A 23,507-nucleotide genomic window follows, 5' to 3' on the forward strand; every position below is an offset into this window, starting at 1 on the left:
GTGAAGAGCTAGAAACGCAACTCCTTTTCCTAGAAAGATTCCTTCTTGTCATCTGGAAATGTGACCAAGTATGAAAAAGCATTTCTAAATTTGCTCACAGCAAAAGAATACAATGCTTACAACATCACAGATTCCAGCTGAACTGTCAACAGCAAAAGCCAAGTGGCATCCTTTCCATACAAGCTAACTCATTCTTTGAGCTGAGGCCAACAGTTTGGCAATGCAGTCAAGATGAGGCTGGATGTACATCCTGAGTTTCAAAAGGTGGCAGAGGTTCTCTCCAGTAGGTGAACTGACTGTAGGTATCAGAACAAGGGAAATCTGAAGAATGGCTTCTTTTCAGCAATGGGAAAATGTGATCTACCACTTCACATAGTCTGACATAGCTGGAAAATAAACAAGTAAGAAGAATGGTGAACCATTTCAGATCTTCTTATTTTGAATTCCTGTAAGTCCCCAACCCCTAAGGCATAGCAACTCTTACATGGACAAGTGGCTCCCCTCAAATGAATAAAACTAAACTCGATTTTGGTGCTGAGCTTTCAGAGAAGATTCATGGTTCAGGTAAGAAATCCATTCATGCTAAGCAATGAAACTTAGCTAGTAAGAAATAGATGCCATTTTCCACTCGGATCACCTGCTGAAACGTTCAAGCCTCATATTTTGTTTCTCCATTTCTGTCCAGCTTAGCTCGAGCAGCTCCCTGCTCAATCAATTATTCCTATTGTATACACATACGGCTCCCCTTCAATTAGGGACACTCTAAACATTACTAAAGGCCTTTTCCATTCAGTATTAGGTACTACAGTGCCTAAGCATCTTGCTGGAAGCCTTCAGCCCTATCTTCAGATTTTGTTTTCTGGCTCTTCTAGATAGGAGTTCCAGGAAAAGGAAATTTTGACAAGGCCATGAAAAGGCAGATGGCTTCAGGAAATTAGTTCATCTCATTTTTAAGCAGATTAAGTTGTACACTGATAATTCCTTTACATGACTAAAGTAGATGGAATATATTAAACTAAATACTACACTTTCTTTTTGCCAGTTTCACTGAGGTGGAAAGCCTGTATTTTATTCTAAATTTTTTATGTTTTGTTTGGAATAGTCTAAGGAATCTTTCATTAGTAAGATCAAACACATCTTTGGGCAACTTGAGTCATAAATTAGAACAGCAAATTAATTTAGTCTATAAGTCGTTAGGGATAAGAAATTACTTACGATGAGATGTTTGTCTTTGCATGCTCTTGTATAAGTTCTCCTTTGGGGTTAACTGTAAATATCCTGTTTAAAGAAACTCCCACCTGCTTGTATGAATAAACGTCCTAAACAGAAGAGGGGGAGAAAAAAAGAAAAAAAAAAGAAGAAGAATCACAATTCTGTCTTTGCACAATAATGTTTATTCTTGCTGAACTATATTACACAGAAGATCATATTTGCACAGGATTGGTACTAAATTTACCTAGTTATTGTGTTTCTGAAATTATCCATTATGTTACAAACAAAGTCAGTCTAACAAAATGCTCACGAAACAGACAATTTGCAGCTAGATCAGGAGTTTGCCACTTCAGTTTAAACTATTGATCAAAGTCATGTTCATTTTTTCAGAACCTTCCCTTGACACAAAAATGAAATTCAATAAAAACCTAATGATATTTGGTGTAAGAGCATTTACACTCTCATTTTTCTTTCAGAGAATATTTCATTTCCTGAGTGCGGCGTACCAAGTATCTTGCAACAGTGTACAGAGGTTAAAACATAACTGACACATAAAATAGTGATTAATTTGTAAGGACAAGGTCACAAAAGGAAGTCATGACAACTGTGTCTGCATTAAAACCCCTGGAAACATCTCGTAGCTCCCCAGTTCGGATTTGTGCCATAGACATATATTGGCTCCACGTCAAAGCAAGGGGAAAGAACGGAAACCAAAGCATATATGCCAAAATAGCAGCAATGAGCTCCATCAGGTAATGCAGATGCAACTCTGGGACATACAATTGGAAGTAAAAATTAGGAACATCTTTTAAGAATCAAATTCTTAAGGAAAGCAATGAATAAGTTTTGATCTGTTCTGAAAAGCAGCTTGACAAAAGCAAAGGTGAAAATAACTCCCAGAAGATCAGACCAAAAACAAGCTTCCATTTTACTACTATAAATCATGGTTTTAAAAGCCGAGGTCGTGAAAGACTGGAACGTTAATGAAGAGAGAAAGATTATTTTTATCTATATGTTGTAAAGACTGTTCCAAAAAAATTAATTACTGAACAAAAGTGAACAGCAGTCACTTCAAGAACTCAGCATCCTGGCAATCCATGCACTATCTACACCTGTAACATCCATGAGCACTGAAATCTCACTGAGTTTGTTGTGGGGAAAAAAACCAACAAACCAAACAATGAAAAAAAAACCCACAAAAAAAAAAGTAAAACAAACAGCACAGAAAATTGAGAAAGTGATGATCCTGATCTTCACAAAGCCAGTGGCATTTCTTACACCTGAAAACTGCACTCCAACAGCAGAGGAGTGAGTTACCAGTAATTCCTTTTAGAAACATTAACTTACAGCTTTACTTGAAATTTTATTGAAGTATGCATGAAAATAATGATTTTCTTTTATTTCTCTTAAGTTCAAAAAAATGGAACTAGAGGTAGACGTCATCCATAATACAAAAACACAAAAGTGTTTAAAAAGTTATTTCAGAACCATATGTCTAAAGGTACCTTGATAATGAAAATTAAGCTGCGTATGATATAACAATATAACAACAAGAAAGTGGGCACCTCCTGTCCTCTCTGACATCGTAGTTTGCTAAAAGATGAAGCTGAAATAGTTGCTACTCATCAATGTCAACCTTAACAAAAAATATGAGATGTGTAGAAACCGAGTCCCACCAGAAAGGCATGCTGAGTCCTCAAATGCAGCCACAACATCCATGGTTTCAGTGCCAAAATATCTTGCCAGGCATCTCTGTCGAACATTGAGGCATCTAAACTGCCCAGTCTCTGAATGTTCATATTCACACTGGCAATGGCACGTTTATACTGATAATTTTGCCAAGCTGTCAGTGTTTCTGCTAGTGATCCTACCTCAGCTGTTACAGCTCTGAGCAGCTAGGGCTGGAATGCACGGTCCTTGGATGCTTCAGTGAGACACTTTTAGCTCTCGTGGAGTCAGTGGAGAAGGATGGTCACCTAGCACCTGAATTACTTACTCTCTCTTGAGAGATGTCCCATTTCTCTCCACCAACTAGACAAAGAGGTAACCAACTGAAGTGTTCTCTGGCGAATCATGCTAGGAAATATGAAGGGTCAAGGACCATTCTCTTAAGATGGAATTTCATGGCCAGGACACAGGCATACAATTAAGCGGGTTTAGCTTCCAAAACAAGGTAGATACACCCAAGCTGCACAGCAACAGTCCTTAGCCATAAACACCACACTGGCGTTCCCAGGTTTCTTCTTACATGTTACTATACCACACATCAGTTTCTACAGGAAATATTACCTGACAATACAGAGCTAGAGAAAGTACCAAATGCTCTATGGGGCTCCTGGGCACAAATAAGGGGCCCTTCTGCCTAATTTAGTTAGCATCTAAACTTAGGCGCCCAGTGAAACTGTAAACGTCTAATGAAGTAGGTTTATATATATACATATTTATATATAGAAATATGTATATATAGAGAGAGATAAAAAGCAGGATGCTTTCAAAGATTTTGAGTGAAACAAAGCCTCTGTCCTTCCTCAGGCACCTATAATGATATCTAAACTAGCAAACTAAACAGTGATCCAATGAGAGGATCCCTCCCCCTCTACTCTGCCTTGGTGAGGCCACATCTGGAGAACTGTCTCCAGTTCTGGGCTCCCCAGTTCAAGAAAGACACAGAACTACTGGAGAGAGTCCAGCAGAGGGCTACAAAGATGGACAAGGGAATGGAGCACCTCTCTTATGAGGAAAGGCTGAGAAACCTGGGTCTGATTAGCCTGGAGAAGAGAAGACTGAAAGGAGATCTCATCAATGCTTATAAATATCTAAAGGGCAGATGTCAAGCAGATGGGGCCAGGCTCTTTTCAGTAGTGCCCAGCAACAGGACAAGGGGCAACAGGCACAAACCGGAACACAGGAAATTCCACCTCAACATGAGGAAAAACTTCTTTGAATGCGACAGAGCACCAGAACAGGCTGCTCAGAGAGGTCATGGAGTCTCCCACTCTGGAGACATTCAAAACCCACTTGGATGCATTCCTGTCCAACCTGCTCTAGGTGAACCTGCTTTGGCAGGAGGGTTGGACTAGGTGATCTCCAAGGGTTCCTTCCAACCTCTACCATTCTGTGATTCTGTGTGAGTGCCCATTGTCAGACTTGGAAGTCTCTTGACAATGTGTCAGCAATATTAAAGTCTCCACACCCCTCCTCTCAAAAAAAAAAAAACAAAAACACACACACACCAAAAAACAACCAAACCCCACAACAAAAAACAAATGACCCCCAGCCCCACATACACACACCCCCCAATATGGCTATATCAAAAGCCCACTGGGAAGAGTCCATGCCCCAAGCTAACATAGCAAACATATCCCCAAATTGCCTGGAAGACTGCTAGCTGCCTGTGTCAAAACAATCTCTTGGATCATGCTATCAATTTAAACGAAGGGATAATCACATATCAGGGTCCCTGCCTCTGCCCTAGCCTCTGAGACCATTTCCTTTTCTGGATGCATAAAAGTATTTTTTTGGGCTAGGACAGGAGTAAGAAAAGCCTATAGCCAAATTATACAGCCTTCAAATGGGTGACAGGAGATCTGTCATCCCTTCTCCACATCAAACAACATTTCACTTTCCATGCAAAGTAAAACCTTTTGATTTCAGTGGGACATCCAAGTTCTTTTGACTGTACTTATAGTTTGAAGTGTAAGTTCCACCAATATTCATCTGAAAGATTTTCTGTCTGTCCGCAGGTATCTCATTGACACTGTACCAGCGTGGATTAAAATGGGATCACTATTTTCACACAAACTTAAAGGCCAAGTTATGCAGATGTAACGTAGCGACTTTGCTGCTTTTCCATCTCTGTTTGTATCCTATATTGTGAGATCTTTGAGGAAGAACCTTTATATTTTCCTTCATACAGGGCCTAATAACAGTCTTAATTCCCATTTAAAGCTTCTAGGTTCTAATGCAACAGAACCATGAAATGACAGTAACCTTTCTGTTCTCTGCAATAGAAATAAATTCAGCTATTACTTACAGCAGGCCTGTTTCCAAAAGCAGCATAAAAGGGTTCTGTGTTAGGGTAAAATAAGTTTTTGATGTCTGTCAAACATTGAACTTTAAATTTTTCTGGCTTCTTTTCTATCACCTCCCTGAAATGATAAAAAAGGGAGACTGAATAAGTATGCATGAAATACGGTAGAAACCATTTTATTTTCTTTATTCAACATTTTCACCTAGCTGGATACTCCTACAGAGCCTCCACCCTCCTCCAATAAATCTTGATTTGGAAATCACAGTGCTCACAAAGACAAAATAGCATTCCCAAGCTTACATAATGGGAACAGTAAATAAATCCTCTGGAACAAGGGAACTTCTATTGAAACCTATGCTGTAAAGATGGCTGCTGAGCAAGGATGGTTGATTACGGCGAGTAGCTGTTAAATAAAGCCTCACAAAACAAATTGTCATCAAGTAAACTGCTTCCTGAGAACGATTAATAGATTATATTAGTGTTAACTGTGTATAGCTTTGTGGTTTTTTTTCCCCCACCATTATTTTTAAAGGGATTGCAATTACCATATGTGCTAGAAGCGCCCAAGCCTGTTAAGATACTTCTACAGTCAGGGTCCATCACTGCTAATTAGCAAAAGTTAAGGAATAAAGGAACCTTCTATTTCTCTTCAGTTGTTCCTTACAGAACATAGAATTCATTAATGAACAGAGGAGTTCTCATCTCTGGGCAAAAGCCCTTTCACAGCAGCTTCTCTTGGCATGGAGACTGAACAGGTGGCAGAGTCTGGAGTTCCCATAACATAGGAAGATGCCAGCATGACACAAAAGCGCTTAAGAAGCTCAGAATCCCACATCCTAGCACCAACACATATGTCAAGGAAGATGTGAATAGTACAGAAGCTTCAGAGGAGTAATACAGCCCTTTGGAACAGCAGCTCTATGTATAAATCAAAGTTTGAGAATGTGCAAAAGAGGAATAAAACCATCTTTCCTCAGTCTCGCATACACCTGATCTCAGAGCCCTCAAAACCACAATAATTAAATCTATGGATAACAATGAAGTCATTTATTGCCCACACATCACAGCAGTTACGATAGTGTATACTGAAAGACAGGCATTCTTTAGACTAAACAAGATACCAAAAGAGTATCACTTTAAATGTATTTCTAGATCTGAGTAGCATAAGGTAACAGTAACCACCCCTTCACTGCATTTATTATTTAATCAGTCTAAGAAGCGCACCGTAATACTTCCACGGGCTCTTATATTTAGAACACGACTGGTAAGACAGCCTTGTAGCATGTCACTCAATCAGGAGAACATCTGAACAACCTTCCATTAAAAATTCTAATGAAATATATCCTGTCACAGCAGCTTTTAACAGCTTAAAATATTTTCCGTAATCACTTGACATGCTTCACTGAATTAGGAAGAAGGTACGCTATTCAAAATCTGTGCTATTATTATTCACTGAGTACAGTTCAACACCTAGAAAGAACATTGTCCACACAGAATACCACAGTGCACTAATAAGTGTAAAAAGTTCATTTTGTTTTCACACAAATTTCTTCAAAACCCACCAAGTAATATTCTTCCACAAAAATATTTATGCCAATTGGAACAGCTTACAAGTTAAGACAAGAGCGATTGTCATTAAAATGTTCACATTTTCCCCATAAATAAATATTAACACACCATGTTAAACACAAAGTCAACAGGCAGTACCTGTTGGTAAACAGTGCACAGATGTATATTGAGGCACGTCTAAGAGATAAATGAAGCAACGTGACTACCTATTGAATTTTAATCTTTAACAAAATTTCTTCTTAATTAAATTTTGCACCATACATAAGAAAGAAAACATTATGAAAGATTTCAAGCACTCCTATAAAAAAGCTGAGAATTCAGCCTCCACCAACCTCCAAGTCCCTTTCTGCATACAAGTGACATTGCAGTACCTGTGAAGAGCTGAGAATAAGCTGCTTGGACTCAGCAAGAGTGGCCCTTGAGGCAGCACAGTTCCTCGTTCATTGACCCAGTGCAGGTATCCTCTGGTCATGTCTGCCATTCCAATGGCACGTGCTGAGCAATACAAAAATTTATATCCATTTCTGTGAACAGAAATAAAAGAAGAAATTACTGTAAAAATAAAGCAGGTCTTTTGACATTAATAATTTTGTGTGTTTATTTTTACATGAATCAAACCATGACTGTTAAACGGACTTATGTTTAACCTAGACTTATTTAAAAGGAATAAAAACATTTGTGCCAGAGCCTTGGATAATCAAAATCCATCTAGCTCCACTGCAGCTAGTGATTTACAGCTAAGGAGGGCTCATTTATCTCTGGTCTTCTCATGGCTTATGACTTCTTACGGTTTTTTATCTGCCCCTTGCATAGTAGAACCATACTCCTTAGAATTAACTGAAATGACATCTACTAAGGGGAAAACACTTTGCATAAAGCAGGCAATGGTGTATTAGCCTTTGCTGTATTAACAGTGTTGTACTCCTGCCTCCTGAGCCTCCGCAAAAAAAAAAAAAAAAAAAGACTAGTCTATGTACAGCATTAACGTATATACTTCAAAACACAGTATGAGAAGCAATCTTTGACTTGACACTGAAATAAAAGTTTTGGCACAAGTCACAGGTTACCCTTGGTTCTTTTCATGATAGAACAGAGTCCAATGATGTTAGTTCAACTTAACGGCAATTTACTTCAAGTCCAATAAAGAAATAATTGCTCATAAAACAAAGAAATACTGTATTCACTGCACGCATAGTCATTAAATCTAACTATTGAACATTTATATGGTGTTCAGTTCTAATATCTAGCCTTTACATAATTAACTTAGTAATTTGAAAAACAACATGACTCAAATCTATTTTTTTCTCTTATGTTTATGATCACGAAAGCCCTAACAATTGACAATGCTGGCAGGCATAGAAATAACAACAGCAATTGAAAAATTAATTAACATTTTCACCAAATGTAATGCAGAGGTTATACACAGAACTTAATACTGCTCAGCATGGGAATTCCCAGGCTGTCTCTTTCTCTCTCTCCCTCCTCTCCTTGAAGAAAGGGAGGTGGGGGAGAACATATGTCATTCCTTTCAGTGGCCAGTCCAGCCCAAGCCACGACGCTTGTCTTTTCTGTGATCACGTATGGCTATACAGAATAAAAGCACAGACAAGTGTCTCTAGCATAATTTAGATTCTATCACCCATAATTTATAATTTATCATCTGTGTAAAACAAAAAGCAATAAATGAACCTCAGCATAACCCTAGTACACAGAAAAAAATCAAATTAACTAAGAAGGCAGTTATGATGCGTACAACAGGCTCTTCATACATTTATCGTAATTTGAATACATAAGAACAGATTAATTTAATGTAATAAAAGAAAACCAGTTTTATTTTCTGTGTAAAGCAGAAATATCAACCTGAATAGACAGCAATCAGTAATCCTCCTGGTAAAAGCTAAAATCTGAATGCATAACATCAGAATACATCAGATACTTCATCTGATTCGATTCAGACATCAATTAATTCTTCTCCTCATTTCCTTTATTCTCTCAATTGCGAATCACAAAACTCACCACATTCTCAGTCTTTGAACCTTCAGCGTACACTAATGGCTTGACTACATTGCAACATGTATTCAGGGAACCAACAGCACACCCGTACTCTTGGACTAGCCTTCCTTGCTCACCTATAAGCATTCCCACACATCACCTCGTGCGAGTTGGTAGAGTCCAATTGTTTTTCTCCTGTTCATATTCACAGAATCACAGAATTTTCGGAGTTGGAAGGGACCTCTAGAGATCATCTAGTCCAACTCCCCTGCTAAAGCAGGATTGCCCAGAGCACATTACTCAGGACTGCATCCAGGCGGGTCTTGAAAATCTCCAGAGAAGGGGACTCCACACCCTCCCTGGGCAGCCTGTGCCAGGGCTCTGTCACCCGAACTGTAAAGAAGTTTTTCCGCGTATTTGAATGGAACTTCCTGTGTTCCAACTTGTGCCCATTGCCCCTCGTCCTGTCACTGGGAACCACTGAAAAGAGTCTGGCTCCATCCTCCTTCCACCCACCCTTTAGATACTTGTATGCCATAATAAGGTCTCCCCTCAGCCTTCTCTTCTCCAGGCTAAAGAGTCCCAGCTCTCTCAGCCTTTCCATAAGGGAGATGCTCCAATCCCTCAGTCATCTTGGTTGCCCTTCGCTGGACTCTCTCCAGCAGTTCCCTGTCCCTCTTGAGCTGGGGAGCCCAAAACTGGACACAGTATTCCAGTTGTGGCCTCACCAGTGACGAGTGGGAGGGGGAGAATGACCTCCCTCGACCTACTGAACCCACTCTTCCCTATGCAGCCCAGGATTCCATTGGCCTTTTTGGCGGCAAGGGCACACTGCTGGCTCATTGACAATTTACTACCTACCAGGACCCCCCAATCCTTCTCCTCAGAGCTACTTCCCAGCAGGTCCACCCCTAACCTATACTGGTGCCCATTCATGGAAGGGAATATCACAGGTGTTTTGGAATATATTGTTGTAGGTCATACCAGGGTACTCTCCCTGTTAATGACATTAACCGACCTAAAGCCCAATATTTCAACAGCTAATGGGAAAAAAAAAAAAATTCAGAAGATCATTAGATCTCAGGTATATTGAGCTACTTTTTGAAGGTACCTGTCTTTCTCCATGGATTACACAGAGTGTACAAGCTACAAGTAAACATGATGAATCCTGGTCCTTCTACCCACAGTAGCACAGAAGGTATTTATTACTGTGGACCAACAGACACAAGTGCAGATCAACTACTGACTTATAATAAAGTGGCTCACACTGGTGTTGCCAGGTAAAATCCAGTTCCTTAGGCTCTTCACATCATTTATCCTACTGATTTTCAATGCCTTTAAATTGCACTTTAAGCAATATTTCCTTATCACCTACTCTTAAAATTAACCAATGACACAAAAATATTTTAAGACGGATCCTTCACAACTTTGCAATTTAATAACAGAATTAAAAGCAAATATTTATATACAGAAATAACAAAATACATTGTATAATCATCAGTAGTAAAGATAATCATCAAGGTCTTTGAAGCTCATCAATATTTATACAACAAATAAAACAAATATCAAGAATATTAGCAGTGAGTATCCAAACTGGGTCCATTTCTACTCAAGATAAGACATCATGCTGTGCTTTAAGGGTGAGATGTATCTTGCTTGACTAGAAGCCTAATGTTTAGACAGCTCAAGTCTAAGCTGTTTCACTAAACTCCCTTTCTACTCACTGGAAAAAAGAGAGAACTCCCCCAAATGGATTCCTCACATGTGTTTTAGATATCATCCCTGCATGACTCCAGGTAAGTCAAGTTTGGGAATTCCACTTACAGCAACCACCCTGGGGTAAACAGTCCTCATGCATTTCTCAATCTCTTCAACAAGGAGAGAAGGGAAAGGGTATTAACATTTTATGAATTAATGCTGCTGCACCACTCTATTTGCAAAAGAGTTCCACTTGTTGCAACTGCACAACTCATTCAAATTACTACAGTTTTTGGAACTAACTGAAGTTATCAGTTTGGGATAATTGAAAGAGCAGTCACTACTCACTGGTATGAGGCTTTTGCTTTTGATGTCACAAAGCAGGTTTTGCTGTGGATATCATACAGCAGGTGTTTACACCGTGTAAGCACCACTCAAGTGACAAGATATTGATAAAATTGTCACCCTTATAGGTTAAGAGAAGCCTTGAGAAGTTTTAATTTTTTTGTACAAATGAATAACTGTAAGCCACAGAAGCATGAAGTGAAATTACTGAATACTCACTGGCTCACTTTATGGTACAACTTCGCAATCCCTTGGTGCGTCCAGTCTTTGCCAAGAGTCGGCAAAATATGGCCTAAAGTATCTGACCTGAATAAAGGAAAAACAATATAACTGAACTGAAAAAAAACCCCAAAACTTATAACAACAGATGAGGCTAATACAAACCCCACTAACTTATTTGTCTATCAGCAAAGGTTTTCTGTAAGGTACTGATTGTGAACAGAAGAGGATGATTTTATTCCCCTTTCTTTTGCGACAGACTGACATGCCCATCCTTGGCCATGTTGTGTTAGTTACTCTTGTACCCCAGGACTTGTCTTCATAGATAAGCTCATGACCCATAAAGTAACACGGGAATTACAGCATATAGGCTATCAGTCAGACCTGCCTAGTAGGCCAGCCAGCACTAAGCATACCTTCTGAGGTTTACATTAAATGTTTCCTAAATAAACCAAACCTACCCATAAGGGAAATTTATGGGGCATTACAAGCACGAGAAGTGTCATTCTAGCTTACTTTTTAACTTCTCCACATAAAGCTGACAGTTGGTCACATATAAAGTGTTATGAAATAGTTATACTGGTTTCAGTGTAACTCCCGCTGTACATGAGAGAAAGTTATTTACACTATAATAACATCTAGAAATTCAAACAAATAAGCACCTCACTTGACTAAGCATTATACAGATACACAGCAAGAAATCCAAGACCTGAATATCTTGCATCTTAGAAGACACTGGCAATGGCTTAGGATGGATTTACAATAGTATTATATGGTGAAGTGATTCAGTAACTCTCTGGTCAACTCAGCAGCAGACAGAAGAGGTCAAAAGAAAATGCTTACATTTTTATTGTGCATTTCCCTGTTACACACACAATTGTTTTCCCGAATGTTAAGTAAAAATCAGCAACTGAATCAATCATTTTGGTCACTCCAAAATTGTGGGTTTTACCCAAAGGGCTAATCTGAAACTTTCCATCAAATTCTAATTCTGACTTTGATTTCAGAGCCTTGTCTTCTAAATAATAATACCTCTCATTGGAATGCCCCAGTAATGACTTTTATAACAGAATTCATGTTTTTCTTCTTTTTAATGTAGCCAGTGTACTTCATAAATGGGATGCAGCAAAAAGTTATGATTTTGCAGAAGGTCCTCCAATACCACCGTAAATACTATAATGAAATACCAATAGGTAACAAATGAAGGGCAGATATAGCATGTGTCTTTAGCTGAAATTTTAATTTGATAGCGATTCTTGCATTGTTTGAAAACAAAATAAAAAAAGCCAAATAAAAAACCCAAACACACACCCCAAAAAAACCACTAGAATATGATGATTCTGTGACTCAAAATTCCCTGTTAATTACTTTTCCCTTTAGCACCAAGGACAATTTGCCCTTGCAAATAAAGCCTCTCCCTGTTCATGAACTCACCGTGTGATTGTTCCATCAATGTCAGAAATAACAACTTTATCATCCCAATTCCATAGGTAAATAGTGCCTTCACAGCGGCAAGTGCCTTGATACTGTGTCGTAACACTAAAGGTCACATCATTAGGGCCATTCTTGAGCTTTAAGCTTTTCTGCAAGACATTATCAGCAAGATAATCAACAAACTGAGCATGTGAAACGGACAACGTGCAAACACAACGCCACAGATGATCATTGCCTTGGTCACACCGACTCTTACTGCTTTCAGCAGAGCTATCATCTAAATAATGATAGCAGAGGTTTGCCCTGTGTGATGTGCACTAGGCATTGATTTATAGAGCAGAACAAATCCATCAAACAAACAAAAATGTTTCACAGTTAGGGATATGAAAAAAAAAATCCCAAAAATTTCACATAAACAATAACAAATTATGGAATAAGGACTATCTGTGGGGGGTTTCCACTCTGAGATATAGATACATATGCAAAAAGAAATGTAGGTTTGTACTCAAGAGGAAAATTTTTCACAATGAGAACAAACAGCCCTTGGAATTATCTCCCCAGGGAAGTGGTGGATTCCCCAACATTGGACACTTTTAAGATTCAGCTGGACAGGGTGCTGGGCCATCTTGTCTAGACCTTGCTTTTGCCAAGGAAAGTTGGACCAGATGATCCTTGAAGTCCCTTCCAACCTGGTATTCTATGATTCAGTTCTATTTGTGGACCTAACCATTCATTTTCACAAAACCTGCAGGAGTTTAATACTTTAGGCATCTCTTTCTTAGTTCTATTTCCCTGCAATTGTTCAGTGAGTTAAAAAGTGAGAAGGAGGTAGGAATGCAGAACAAGTGACGGGTAACTGATGAGTCTCACCCACTGTTTCATCAAGAAACCAATCTAAAAGTACTTTTAGCTTCAGCTAATTTCTGCAAGGTTTCTGAATCTGAAAAGTATCAATATATTTGTGTAACCCTTGCTTTCTGTTTGTTATAGAAAATTACCAACACATCCTACATGTCTCTTTGTAAGAAATGCAGAATTTTTTCCAACTATTCAGGCAATGAGTGATGGGCTGTTTAATGCTGTATGCCTTGTGTGGTTTTCCTTCAGAAAACTAATTGGCTATAGATAAGACGCCAGACAGTATTTCCCTGAAGTAGCCATTTTTTCAGATCAAATTGGAATGTGCAGAACACAAAACCGTAACAGTTTTGTCACCATTAGTCAAAACACCTCTGTCACAGAAGAGAATTGGCTTCAAAGAAATGAATAGCCTGGCCCCGTAGTAAATTCACAAGCAGCTCTTTCTGATGTTACTAACAGAAAAATCATATTTATGTAAAATGTGACCGTATGCCTACGAATAAGGGAAAAGGAAAGGAGAGGAGGAAAAAAAAGAGAGAAGAGGGGCCTCTGAGTTAACATATATACATAATACAAAGAGGACATGGTTCCAGTACACTTATTCAGGCGATAAATACATACTTTGGAATTTAATTTTGAAATTTTTCTAAATGGGATCCCATGTCTCCCCATCTCTGAACCCCACTTTCTGCAAGGTACAACATTCATGCTTAGTACTGAAAAGGGAAGGGAAAAGATTTTTTTTTTTAAATATAAGTCAAGCGAGAGTTAAACGCAAGACATAAGAGCTAATTAAGCTTTGCAAGCCTGAATAACAGTATTGTTCATGTTGTATTAGAAATGACATTTCAGGACAAGGATGTAAAATTAACTCACAAGCTGGTCAGAAGTGAGTCGAAGTGTTTTTTTGTAACTGATGCCAGGCAGTAATGAGAGATGACTTGAGTTGGTTTGTAATGACCCGAGGTTTTGTTTGGCAGCTCTAGGGTCTTCGTCGCTTGAAGAAGATTCATCTTTTATTCTGGAACATTGCACACAGAAAATGATGTTATCATGTCAGTAACTGCATCTCAGTCCATTAAAAATGCATTAACTGTGAGTCACCAAATAAGTCATTGATTCTCTGCTCTAAGTACTGTCTCACACAAGGTCATTCACATCATGGCTTTAAATATATCAATGAAGTGCCGAATTTCCATTCACGCATATTCCCCATTATTCATACTTGGGCTGTTCTAGTCATTCACTTGTCTATAAGCTAGTTTTCATTACTTAAATTTAATGGATGTCAATTAATGTGCCATATTGACTCAAAAATCTCATACTTATAAAAAAAATTAATACCCTTTAGACATTGTAGCTACAAAAATTCCTCAGTTCCCAGAAGAAGGAAGAGGCGTGTGTTGTGCTGGCTTTCTATTTACCCTTTCTCACTTCTCACAAAGAATTAACAGTTAATATAAAAAAAAATCCAGGTGATGGAAATTTTATTATAGAGAGTAACTCCTCCTTCTCTTCCAATTAGTAATTTTAGATCATTGGATTATTCTTTTCCAGGATTACCCTATTCAGGATATGATGTGAGTCATAAAACCTGAGCTCCTTTACACAATTCTGTTTGAATACACATCAGTAGTAGTATTATTATTTTTTCTGCTACAACCTTTTGTCCAGAATTTTAAGGATATTTTTCTTCAGAGAACAAGTTTTCCTACAGTAAAGAAATCATTCACCTTAGGTGGAAGGTAAAATACCCTTTCAGATCCTATAAATCTCATCTTTAAAACAATCAACATTTTGCCTCTTATTTCAATCACACCCAGACGTTGTTTGATGTTAGGAAGCCTTGACCCAATATCAAGGTACTGTGTGTCATGACTACCAACATTTAGAAGCCCATCTTATCCTTTGTAACATCGGATCTCAAAAGCTTTACTCAACATCCCACTTGTCATATTTTGCTTGCAAGCAATAAATTCTTAATGACAGATTTCTAGGGTCAGTTAAAATTTAAACAAAGAACACCAATTATAGAATCTAGTCTGCTTGAAGTCTTAATCCCACTTTAAAGCTTATCTTAAACAACCACGTAAAAAACAGACCTAAATGTCACGTGTCATCCTCAAAAGGAAAATGAGCCTTTCTGATTTATTCTGTGCCTCTCTCAGAGAGGCAACGGAGGTAACAGCTAGTCTCCTGCAGAATGAGGATTCCTCCTTCCAGCACATTCACCTGAACTGCAACTGCTGGCCTCCAGAAAGAATGACAGCTGATGCCTTTTTGTTTCATAAAGATGATCCTTAAACTTAACTTAATGAGCATAAAGAGTATTTAAATCTGGCCTTTTTCAGCTCTAAGGGCAGACAGCACACAGATGGGCTGTCTTTACAGTAAAATCTGTATGTACAAAAAAGGAGCCAGGCAGGAGAACTGTCCCTGGCTAACTCATCCCTCTAAAGCCTCCAAAGCAAGTTAAAACTCATCTTATGGAACCCTCCTGAAGGAAAGATTCTGGCCATACAGTACAATTAGCTTAGAGCACGAGAAGAAAAAGACTTCTGCAACCCTTTAAAGAAGTAACAGAAAACCATGACTCTTGCCTGTGAAAAAAAAAATTCTGGAATGTCTTAGGCCCCTGAACGTCCCAAAATATGCATGAACAAATTAAGTTGTCAGGCCACAAATATAAGTAAATCAGAAATTTTAGCAACTGGGAGCTAACAACAGCATGGCATCATCTATGATGTTCCCTTGAAAGCCTTAGAGAGATACATATAGCTTTGTAGAACTGCTCCAATTTTGTTTGTTTTCAAGGGGCTGGAATGGTGTCACAGAGCTGCCAGCCAAGCCACAGAAATGCCAGAGCACATTCACAAGGTCTGCAACCCTGCCATGGGTAGAGCCTTCCTATCTGCACTTATCTGGTGCGATGAATAACAAATTAAACAGATTTCACTGGTGTGGTATTTCTTTGTTGAATTACAAGAGATAACTTGCTTTTATTTTTAAATGGTAACTCCCACTTATTCAGATACAGATAGTATTGTGGGTACCTGTTTGCCATCTGTGAAGAGTCTTCTCCTGTAAGTCCACTCCCACTCATACCTTGCTCTGGCTTTGTTTCCTGTAAAAATACAAGTATGAGAAGCTGTGCATCTCCTGTTGGGCAGACAGGAAAAGTTTTTAGAACAATATTTGAAAACCACATTTTGTCTTGTACAGACTTGGTAAAAGTCAACACCATGTTTGTTTCCTCTGCATGTAGGCAAAGCAAAACAAAACTTCATGGTTTTCTTAAAGAATAAAGGCTGCACAAAGAACTAAAAATTGCAAGTATAAAACTCAGAACAAGAATTAAGATGCAAGAACTACAGAAATATCAGATTTCACATCTAGCACTGTTGAGGTTCTGGGATCAATCCCATAGCTACTCAGTTCATGCACCTCAAATAGCTAGATTTCACTTGAAAAAAAAAAACAATATATGATTCTGGAGAAAAGGAAAAAAAAAATACAATCACCATCACCTTTCATAGAATCACTAAAATCTTTAATCCAATAACATTTTCCAAACTGCTTTTACCTTGAGTAGATGCTAAGCTCTATCAATTTCATTCCACAAGATTTTTAAATAGGGAATTATTTTGAGATACACAAACAACAATAACACCTCCCCATTTATAGCTTCCACACCTCAAGAGATACCAAATACTTCCACTCAGAGCAAAATTCTGAAGACTTCAAACTGTAAAAACTAAAATCTCATGCTCTGAAGCTCATAGCCACAGATCAGTATAATGGTTATTTCATGCGAGGCTAAAAAAAGTTCATTGACTGAGGCACAATCATAAAAATGTATTAGAAGTCATTTTCTCCCCTCAAGTCCTAATGTTTCAATAGTATAAATTAATATGAAGAGGTTTTATTAGCCAACTTTAAAGATTAAATATGTCTAGACAGGAGATCAATATTTCATATAAAGTTTTGCTTTTTTTCACTGTATTTTAATGTTCACCCATGGCTTTAAGACTGTTACCACAAACTTTTAATGCTCAGAAAAGAAATTAAAAAAGACTTTAAAACTAATATATAGTCAGTTTTCCATCTTAAGTTTTGCTGAATTTTACAGCTCACGCTACTCAGAAATATGTCTGTTCTTCAACTATCAAAAGAAAGCTGCAGAAAGGTAGGTAATCTACATAAAAATATTAAATTAGTGGAACAGCCCTTTGATTCTAAGTTCCCAAACACAGATTTAATCCACTATATAACACTGCCTCAAGTTTGTGTAATGAAAATAAATGCAGAACCAAAACACTGCAGGCAAACATTTCAGGTAGGGTCTGTTTCAAAGCCTTCTGAAGTCAGACATCATCAGACTCTGGACCTTGTTTAAACATCTTTTAATGTTTATATCCTCAGTCAAACTGAATATTGAGTTACTCTCAGAAGCAAAGTTCTGAGGGATGAACATGGAGGTATCCAGACTTCCCACTGCAACCAGAAGGAAACTCTGCTTGCTTCTTAAACTTACCTCTTTAATAGTGCTGTTCCTCCCTCTCCATGAAAACCACCACCTTCCACCTTTTTTGGGCATCTTGTCCCTCATTATAGATTCCACAGTAGCCTGTGATAAATGGATGGTAACATAAAAGAAAACCAAAACAAAGGGCAACCTGATATATGTAAATGAAAGAAAGTGCCAAACACACAGTTTTAACTGATAAGTAGAATAAAAGTAAACATACTGTCTGCGGACCATAAATTCTATTAAAGCAAAATCTAATGGTATCCAGAGCTGCTCTGAAGTAACTTAAGCATGAATACTTATGGTATTTTTAAAAGGAAAATGAAAAAGAGATAAAATCAAAGAAGAAAGGAAAAAAAAAAAGGATAAACAGGTGTTAGTATAATGCCTAGAATGGAGAACCTACTGTTTTTAAGTTGAAGTTAACTTAGTGCAAATTATATGTAAATTAAAAAAAAAAAGAAGAAAAATATCATTTCCTGAAGGAGCTCTCATGCAAAACAGTAACAAACCCACATGCAAGATAGTTATTCTCATTTAAAAAATAACTACAATGTTCATATTTAATCACCAGTTTGGAAAAAAGCAAAGAAGTTACTAGCTTTTATGAGTTTAGTATGATGCTATGAATTTGACTGACAATGTTACAACTTTTCTTTTTTTAAACCCTGGCTACATTTCATTGGTTATATATACTAGACTTCAGTAGAGAAGTTTCTTTCAATGCCCATAATGACTGGAGCCTTATGCATTGTAACAAGGAGAGATGAATTCTTCTACTCAAAGAGCAAACAAAAGACAAAAGGGAAAAATACTACAGTAAAGGCAGCCAAGTGTTTGGTATGCCTTCGAACAGCTTAGCCACTGGCTTTCTGAGATGATAGCCTCCACTGTAAGCAAAGTCACCAAAATAAAACCGTGACATTGATTAGCAATTTTAAAAATAAAATAAATTAAAAAAAAATACCACAAAAAAATCCAAGAACTCTATCAGTTAAGACAGAGGGTTGAGTTCAGCTAATGTATGGGACAACGCATCTCTTTTTCAGTTTTTCCATAGGTTCTCTTCACTATACTATCTGAAGTATACAAGAAAAGAAAGAAATGACAGAGGAATAAAGTTGAGCAAATAAGTTGAGAACATTTTAAACAAAAATAAGAAAAACAAGGAGCAGGTGGAGCTACTGAGAATGAAATGCAAGTATTGAGAACAATGGCTACAATTTAAGGAGTTCTCAAATATACAGACAAATTCAAGCAGACATCTCATTGACATTCAGTGAGATAATTAATATGCTTACAATTAGACATGCACTTAAGTGTATTTTGCAGAACACGAGTGATTATTTTTATTTTTTGCAAAAACTCCAGTTTTCAATCACTTCATAAAGCCTTTTTTGGTAAAGTATCTTAGTATTTCAATTCCTTAGTTCCATTATAACAGCAAATCAAAGCTCTAATTAACAAGTCGTTAAGAAAACCGACAGGATGGCTCGTAGCATAAATGAGTAATTTTAGTTTCAGAGGTACCGTTCAGCCTAGTAAGCCTTCCCAATCATACAGACTGTTCCAACTATCTATGCTGGCTTCTCCACTAAATTAAAATTGCACAGTCTACAAAGTTATCAGCATTCAGAATAGAAGATAACCATTAAAAAAATGAACACACTAAATTTCACACTTATAGAAGACGTTTCTTCACTGATAACCTACACGAATACAGTGTAACCATAATGCTGTTGAAAGAATTGCCATTTCCCTTAACCTAATGAAAAAAATATTTCATTTACCCATCCTAGGCAAAACCCAAAGTATCTGGCTCAGGCAACAAAGTGTTAATTAAAAATGCAGTTACCTTGCATGATCTTTATTGCCACTCAAGACCCAACAGGCACCTATCAAGGTCTGAATCACGCTGTGGAAGCGCCCAACAAATACCGAGAAGGATAACTATATGCCTTCTGTAGGCATTTGAACTCCATGGGTTGAATCCCACCTTTGATAACTACTAGAGTATGCATAGTAAAGCACAAAACAGCTGGCTCTGCAATATCCTTGAAATTCATGATGGGTTTACCAGATGTTTGGGAGTTTCATGATCACTTTACTTTATACTGGGATGCTACAGTGCAGCTGTGTATGACTGCATATGTAGGTAATGTGGCACTAAACCAGAAAGAACACGGTGGTAGAGAGTATTCTGGACTTCGAAGAAATTATTATTACAACTTCTTGGCAATAATAGCATTTGAATTCACATAGATTAAACCCAAACACATGTGAAATGCTGCAAATGGCAGAAGGAAAGTTTAGGTTCCAAAATTTATTAAATCCATGGCTAACCAATATATGAATTAGTGCCAGTGGTGACACTACTTCTTTATGGACATTTACAGTAATACGTATTTCTGTCCTGAGCATCACTGTGGCATCAGGTCACATGGAATTGGGTTAAATTCATCAATGCATTTAATTTTAGCCAACATATAGCTGTTACATAGTTGTAGCTACCTGCCACTACCTACCTGGCTTGGTTATGAACAACCAACTGAGAAACAGAAAACTAGCAAGCTATAGGCCTTCCTTATGTAGTAGTTAAAGCTTATTCCCCGAGATTAAAATTCCTGGCCTCTATTTTTATTTGATAATGTACACTGTATACCGATAAAATGGAAAGCAGTCACCAAATATTCAGCTATAGCAAACACTAACATGGGTCAATATAATTTATGTTTACAATCCATATTAATGAAGGAAAACAGAAAATTTTCCTCCTTCAAAATATTTGTGATGAACTTAGCCTAGCAAATAAACACGATTCACAGATCAAATTTAGTCCTGCTTGTTTAGCCCTTATGATAAGCTAGGTGGTTATGTGTGGATAGGTAATACTGACATGCAGATTCTTTTGTACAACAACCCTCTTCCCTGCCTCAATAAATGGCAGAATGTCACAACTCCTCCTCTGACCAACCTTCATGTTCAATCTCACCTTTGGCAAAGGTTTCTGGAATGCCTGCATTGCCAGCAGAAGGGGACCAGCTGTCGTCCAGTTGTAATACCTGGGCACGCAAGGGAGACAATTACTGCATTTTGTAATCCCAAGGTTTCAACTCCCAATCTACCTAGTATTTATCATCTTGCATGTTAAAGCCATGAAGCCTATTTAGCCCAGGTCAAACTCTGGCTTTCACCAGTAATAGCAAACCCATCTTATTCCCACAGTATGCTCACAGGTATTTATGCTATATGCTTTCCAAAGTATGCAAGAGAAGCTAGGTCCTTAAGTAGAAGGCATATTTGTTTTACATTCCTCATGTTTTTATTATACTTCATCATCACAGCATAAGCTACATTTTTTACAAGCTGTTTTCACCTTTTTTCCACTGAGGAACTACATAAAAGTTAGAGGCCACAGTCTGTAGGATGTCAAGTTTTTGCTATTATGTGCTGAACACGGGTAAACTCTTGTTAGAGACAGTAGGACAAATACAGTATTACCATCTATCTGCCTAGGGAAGCTGAAGCTCACATGTCATACAGAGAATATGACAGTAAGATCCTTACTAAGTACTCCTCTCTCTTCCCAACGCATCAATAGGCAGGTAAACATTACCATCAAATTCAGAGAACTATGGCAGGGAAGCAGTAAGTGACTCACCTCAGACCACAGATAGGGTCAGGTATAAGGCTGTAACATACACAATACAAACTATCACATAAGGATCCACCAGGCATGTCAGATTTATATGAGCAATGTCTACAACTAAGGGTAGCATGAACTCTAAGGGCAGATCTCTTCTCTACTCTGTAACATTGTATGCCAGGTGCCAGAAGCTCTCAAGTTAAAACACCCTCCAAAAAGCTGTATCTGGCACAGACCAGAGTGCTGCACTGCTGCCAGCAATAAATAGTGTCTTAGCCTTGCAGAAATGGAAGTCCGATACTCGGTGGGTGAAGTTTGACGAGTCTTGAGAAGCAGTGTCTCCACAGAGGCATAGTAGCAAAATATTCAGTATATACAAACTGCTGGGTACAGAGCGCTTGCAAGCAGACTGCCATATCCCTGTAAATATTAATTATTCAAACTGGCTCAGGGCAAACCTTAGCAAGTTCACATCCTATTTCATTTTTAGTCTGCCAATTGAGTGTGAACGCTATTAGCATTTAATACTAGCTTCTTGAAATTCAAATTGTGTCAGTTAGCTGTAAAGGTCATCTGAAACTGCTCTTCACTCTCAATTTAAAGGAAGAAACGTAACTAGAAGAGCCTGAATTCACTAGATTGATCCAGAAAGAGTTACCTATCTAAGCTATGAATGTTCAAAACCTATTTTTCAGCTACAGTGAAACTGATCTAATGCACTGAAATGTTTTTGTTCAAGAGTAAACTACCTTTTTCCTGAAATATACTTACTTATTTCCAATCTTAACCACAAGGTTCGGGTCATCAATGATAGCAGGATTGTCCACAAACTGCTGATATGTTACTGCATGTTCTAAGAATTCTTCTGTGGGGGAAAATAAAATTACATACATAAAGCATGCGTTCATAGATGCTGGAGATGGGCCAACCTAAACCTCCTTATCACCTCTCAGACACATTGGTTTGACATTCAGAGTCAGCCCTTCATTACTAGGGTGCTGAGATTAGCAGTAATATGGAAGCAAGATGTTCAGAGACTCTCAATCTCAGAAGATGCTGAGGATTTCTTTGTTAGCTCCTGTTCAAAATACAAGCGAAGTGAAAGCTCAGGCATGGGACTGTGAGGGAGGAAAATCAGGCTTCTAAGTAAGGCAAGGAAGTACTTTGTCATGCCTTTCATTGATCCTCTGTCCAAGTTAGGAACAGGAACTGATAGGCTCAACCTATGTGTAAATCCATAACCAGAAACTTAATTATCATTTGTAAGGCTGTCAGCAAAATGAAAACATTTATGAATAGACACTCTTTCCACTGTTTGTGACTCCTTTCACAAAAATCTATGTAATTCCCAAGTGATCCAGATAACAAATAGAACTCCATTGAATCACGGTATATTTGAAATGTTTTAATAACTAGCTTCTGAAGAGCATCAGGCTCACGTGAATTTCAGAACTGCAGAAATTGCAAGTCTTAATCCATTTATCTTCAGATTATGCAGCTGGAAGTTTAAAGCAGACAGCTTTGTAAATGATTTATCTAAGAGTCACATATGAAACTGGAGGTAGAGCAGGAACTCAGGTTAGAGTTCCCAGCTCCTTCTCCTAGTGTCCCCATTTACTGACCACCTTTTTGATCCCTGATACCAACAGCTGGGAATTTCCTAGCTATATACTGTACCAAGCGGCTCAAGTACCATTAACACTATTGTAATACAAAACGTAGTACTATTACGAAATAAAAATACCAATAAAATACTTTCAAAAAAATTAGTATAGAGTAGATTATTGAAATGTCTTAAAAATCAGAAGTCCTATACAAGTCTACTATTTTAAGTATGAAAAATTCTAGGAAACATCAGTTAGGGACAGTATCTTCTCCACACAGTCTTGAGCATAGCCACAGGAGGGCACTGCTTCCTTGGTCTAGGATGCTAAAACTTGGCTGACACCACATACTTGTAATTCAGAAGGTCA

At 37.9% G+C, this 23,507-nt stretch overlaps 1 protein-coding gene across 2 annotated transcripts in view; it reads right to left on the minus strand.

The window, feature by feature from the left end:
• Window positions 1-220: 220 nt before the first annotated feature.
• Window positions 221-23,507, minus strand: part of LPIN1 (lipin 1) — a 59,320-nt gene continuing 36,033 nt past the window's right edge. For both annotated transcript variants that reach the window (XM_009889761.1, XM_009889762.1), the window contains exons 10-20: window positions 22,306-22,399; window positions 20,881-20,950; window positions 17,895-17,987; window positions 16,414-16,484; window positions 14,237-14,381; window positions 12,500-12,648; window positions 11,066-11,152; window positions 7,183-7,335; window positions 5,246-5,360; window positions 1,216-1,319; window positions 221-386 (exon numbers count right to left, since the gene is read on the minus strand). In XM_009889761.1, the coding sequence (XP_009888063.1) occupies window positions 227-386; window positions 1,216-1,319; window positions 5,246-5,360; window positions 7,183-7,335; window positions 11,066-11,152; window positions 12,500-12,648; window positions 14,237-14,381; window positions 16,414-16,484; window positions 17,895-17,987; window positions 20,881-20,950; window positions 22,306-22,399 (1,241 nt within the window). In that variant the 3' untranslated portion in view covers window positions 221-226. The remainder of the gene's footprint in view (window positions 387-1,215; window positions 1,320-5,245; window positions 5,361-7,182; window positions 7,336-11,065; window positions 11,153-12,499; window positions 12,649-14,236; window positions 14,382-16,413; window positions 16,485-17,894; window positions 17,988-20,880; window positions 20,951-22,305; window positions 22,400-23,507) is intronic.

The sequence above is a fragment of the Charadrius vociferus genome, unplaced genomic scaffold (assembly GCF_000708025.1).
Source record: "Charadrius vociferus isolate BGI_N301 unplaced genomic scaffold, ASM70802v2 scaffold267, whole genome shotgun sequence".
In the NCBI taxonomy this organism is placed as follows: domain Eukaryota; kingdom Metazoa; phylum Chordata; class Aves; order Charadriiformes; family Charadriidae; genus Charadrius; species Charadrius vociferus.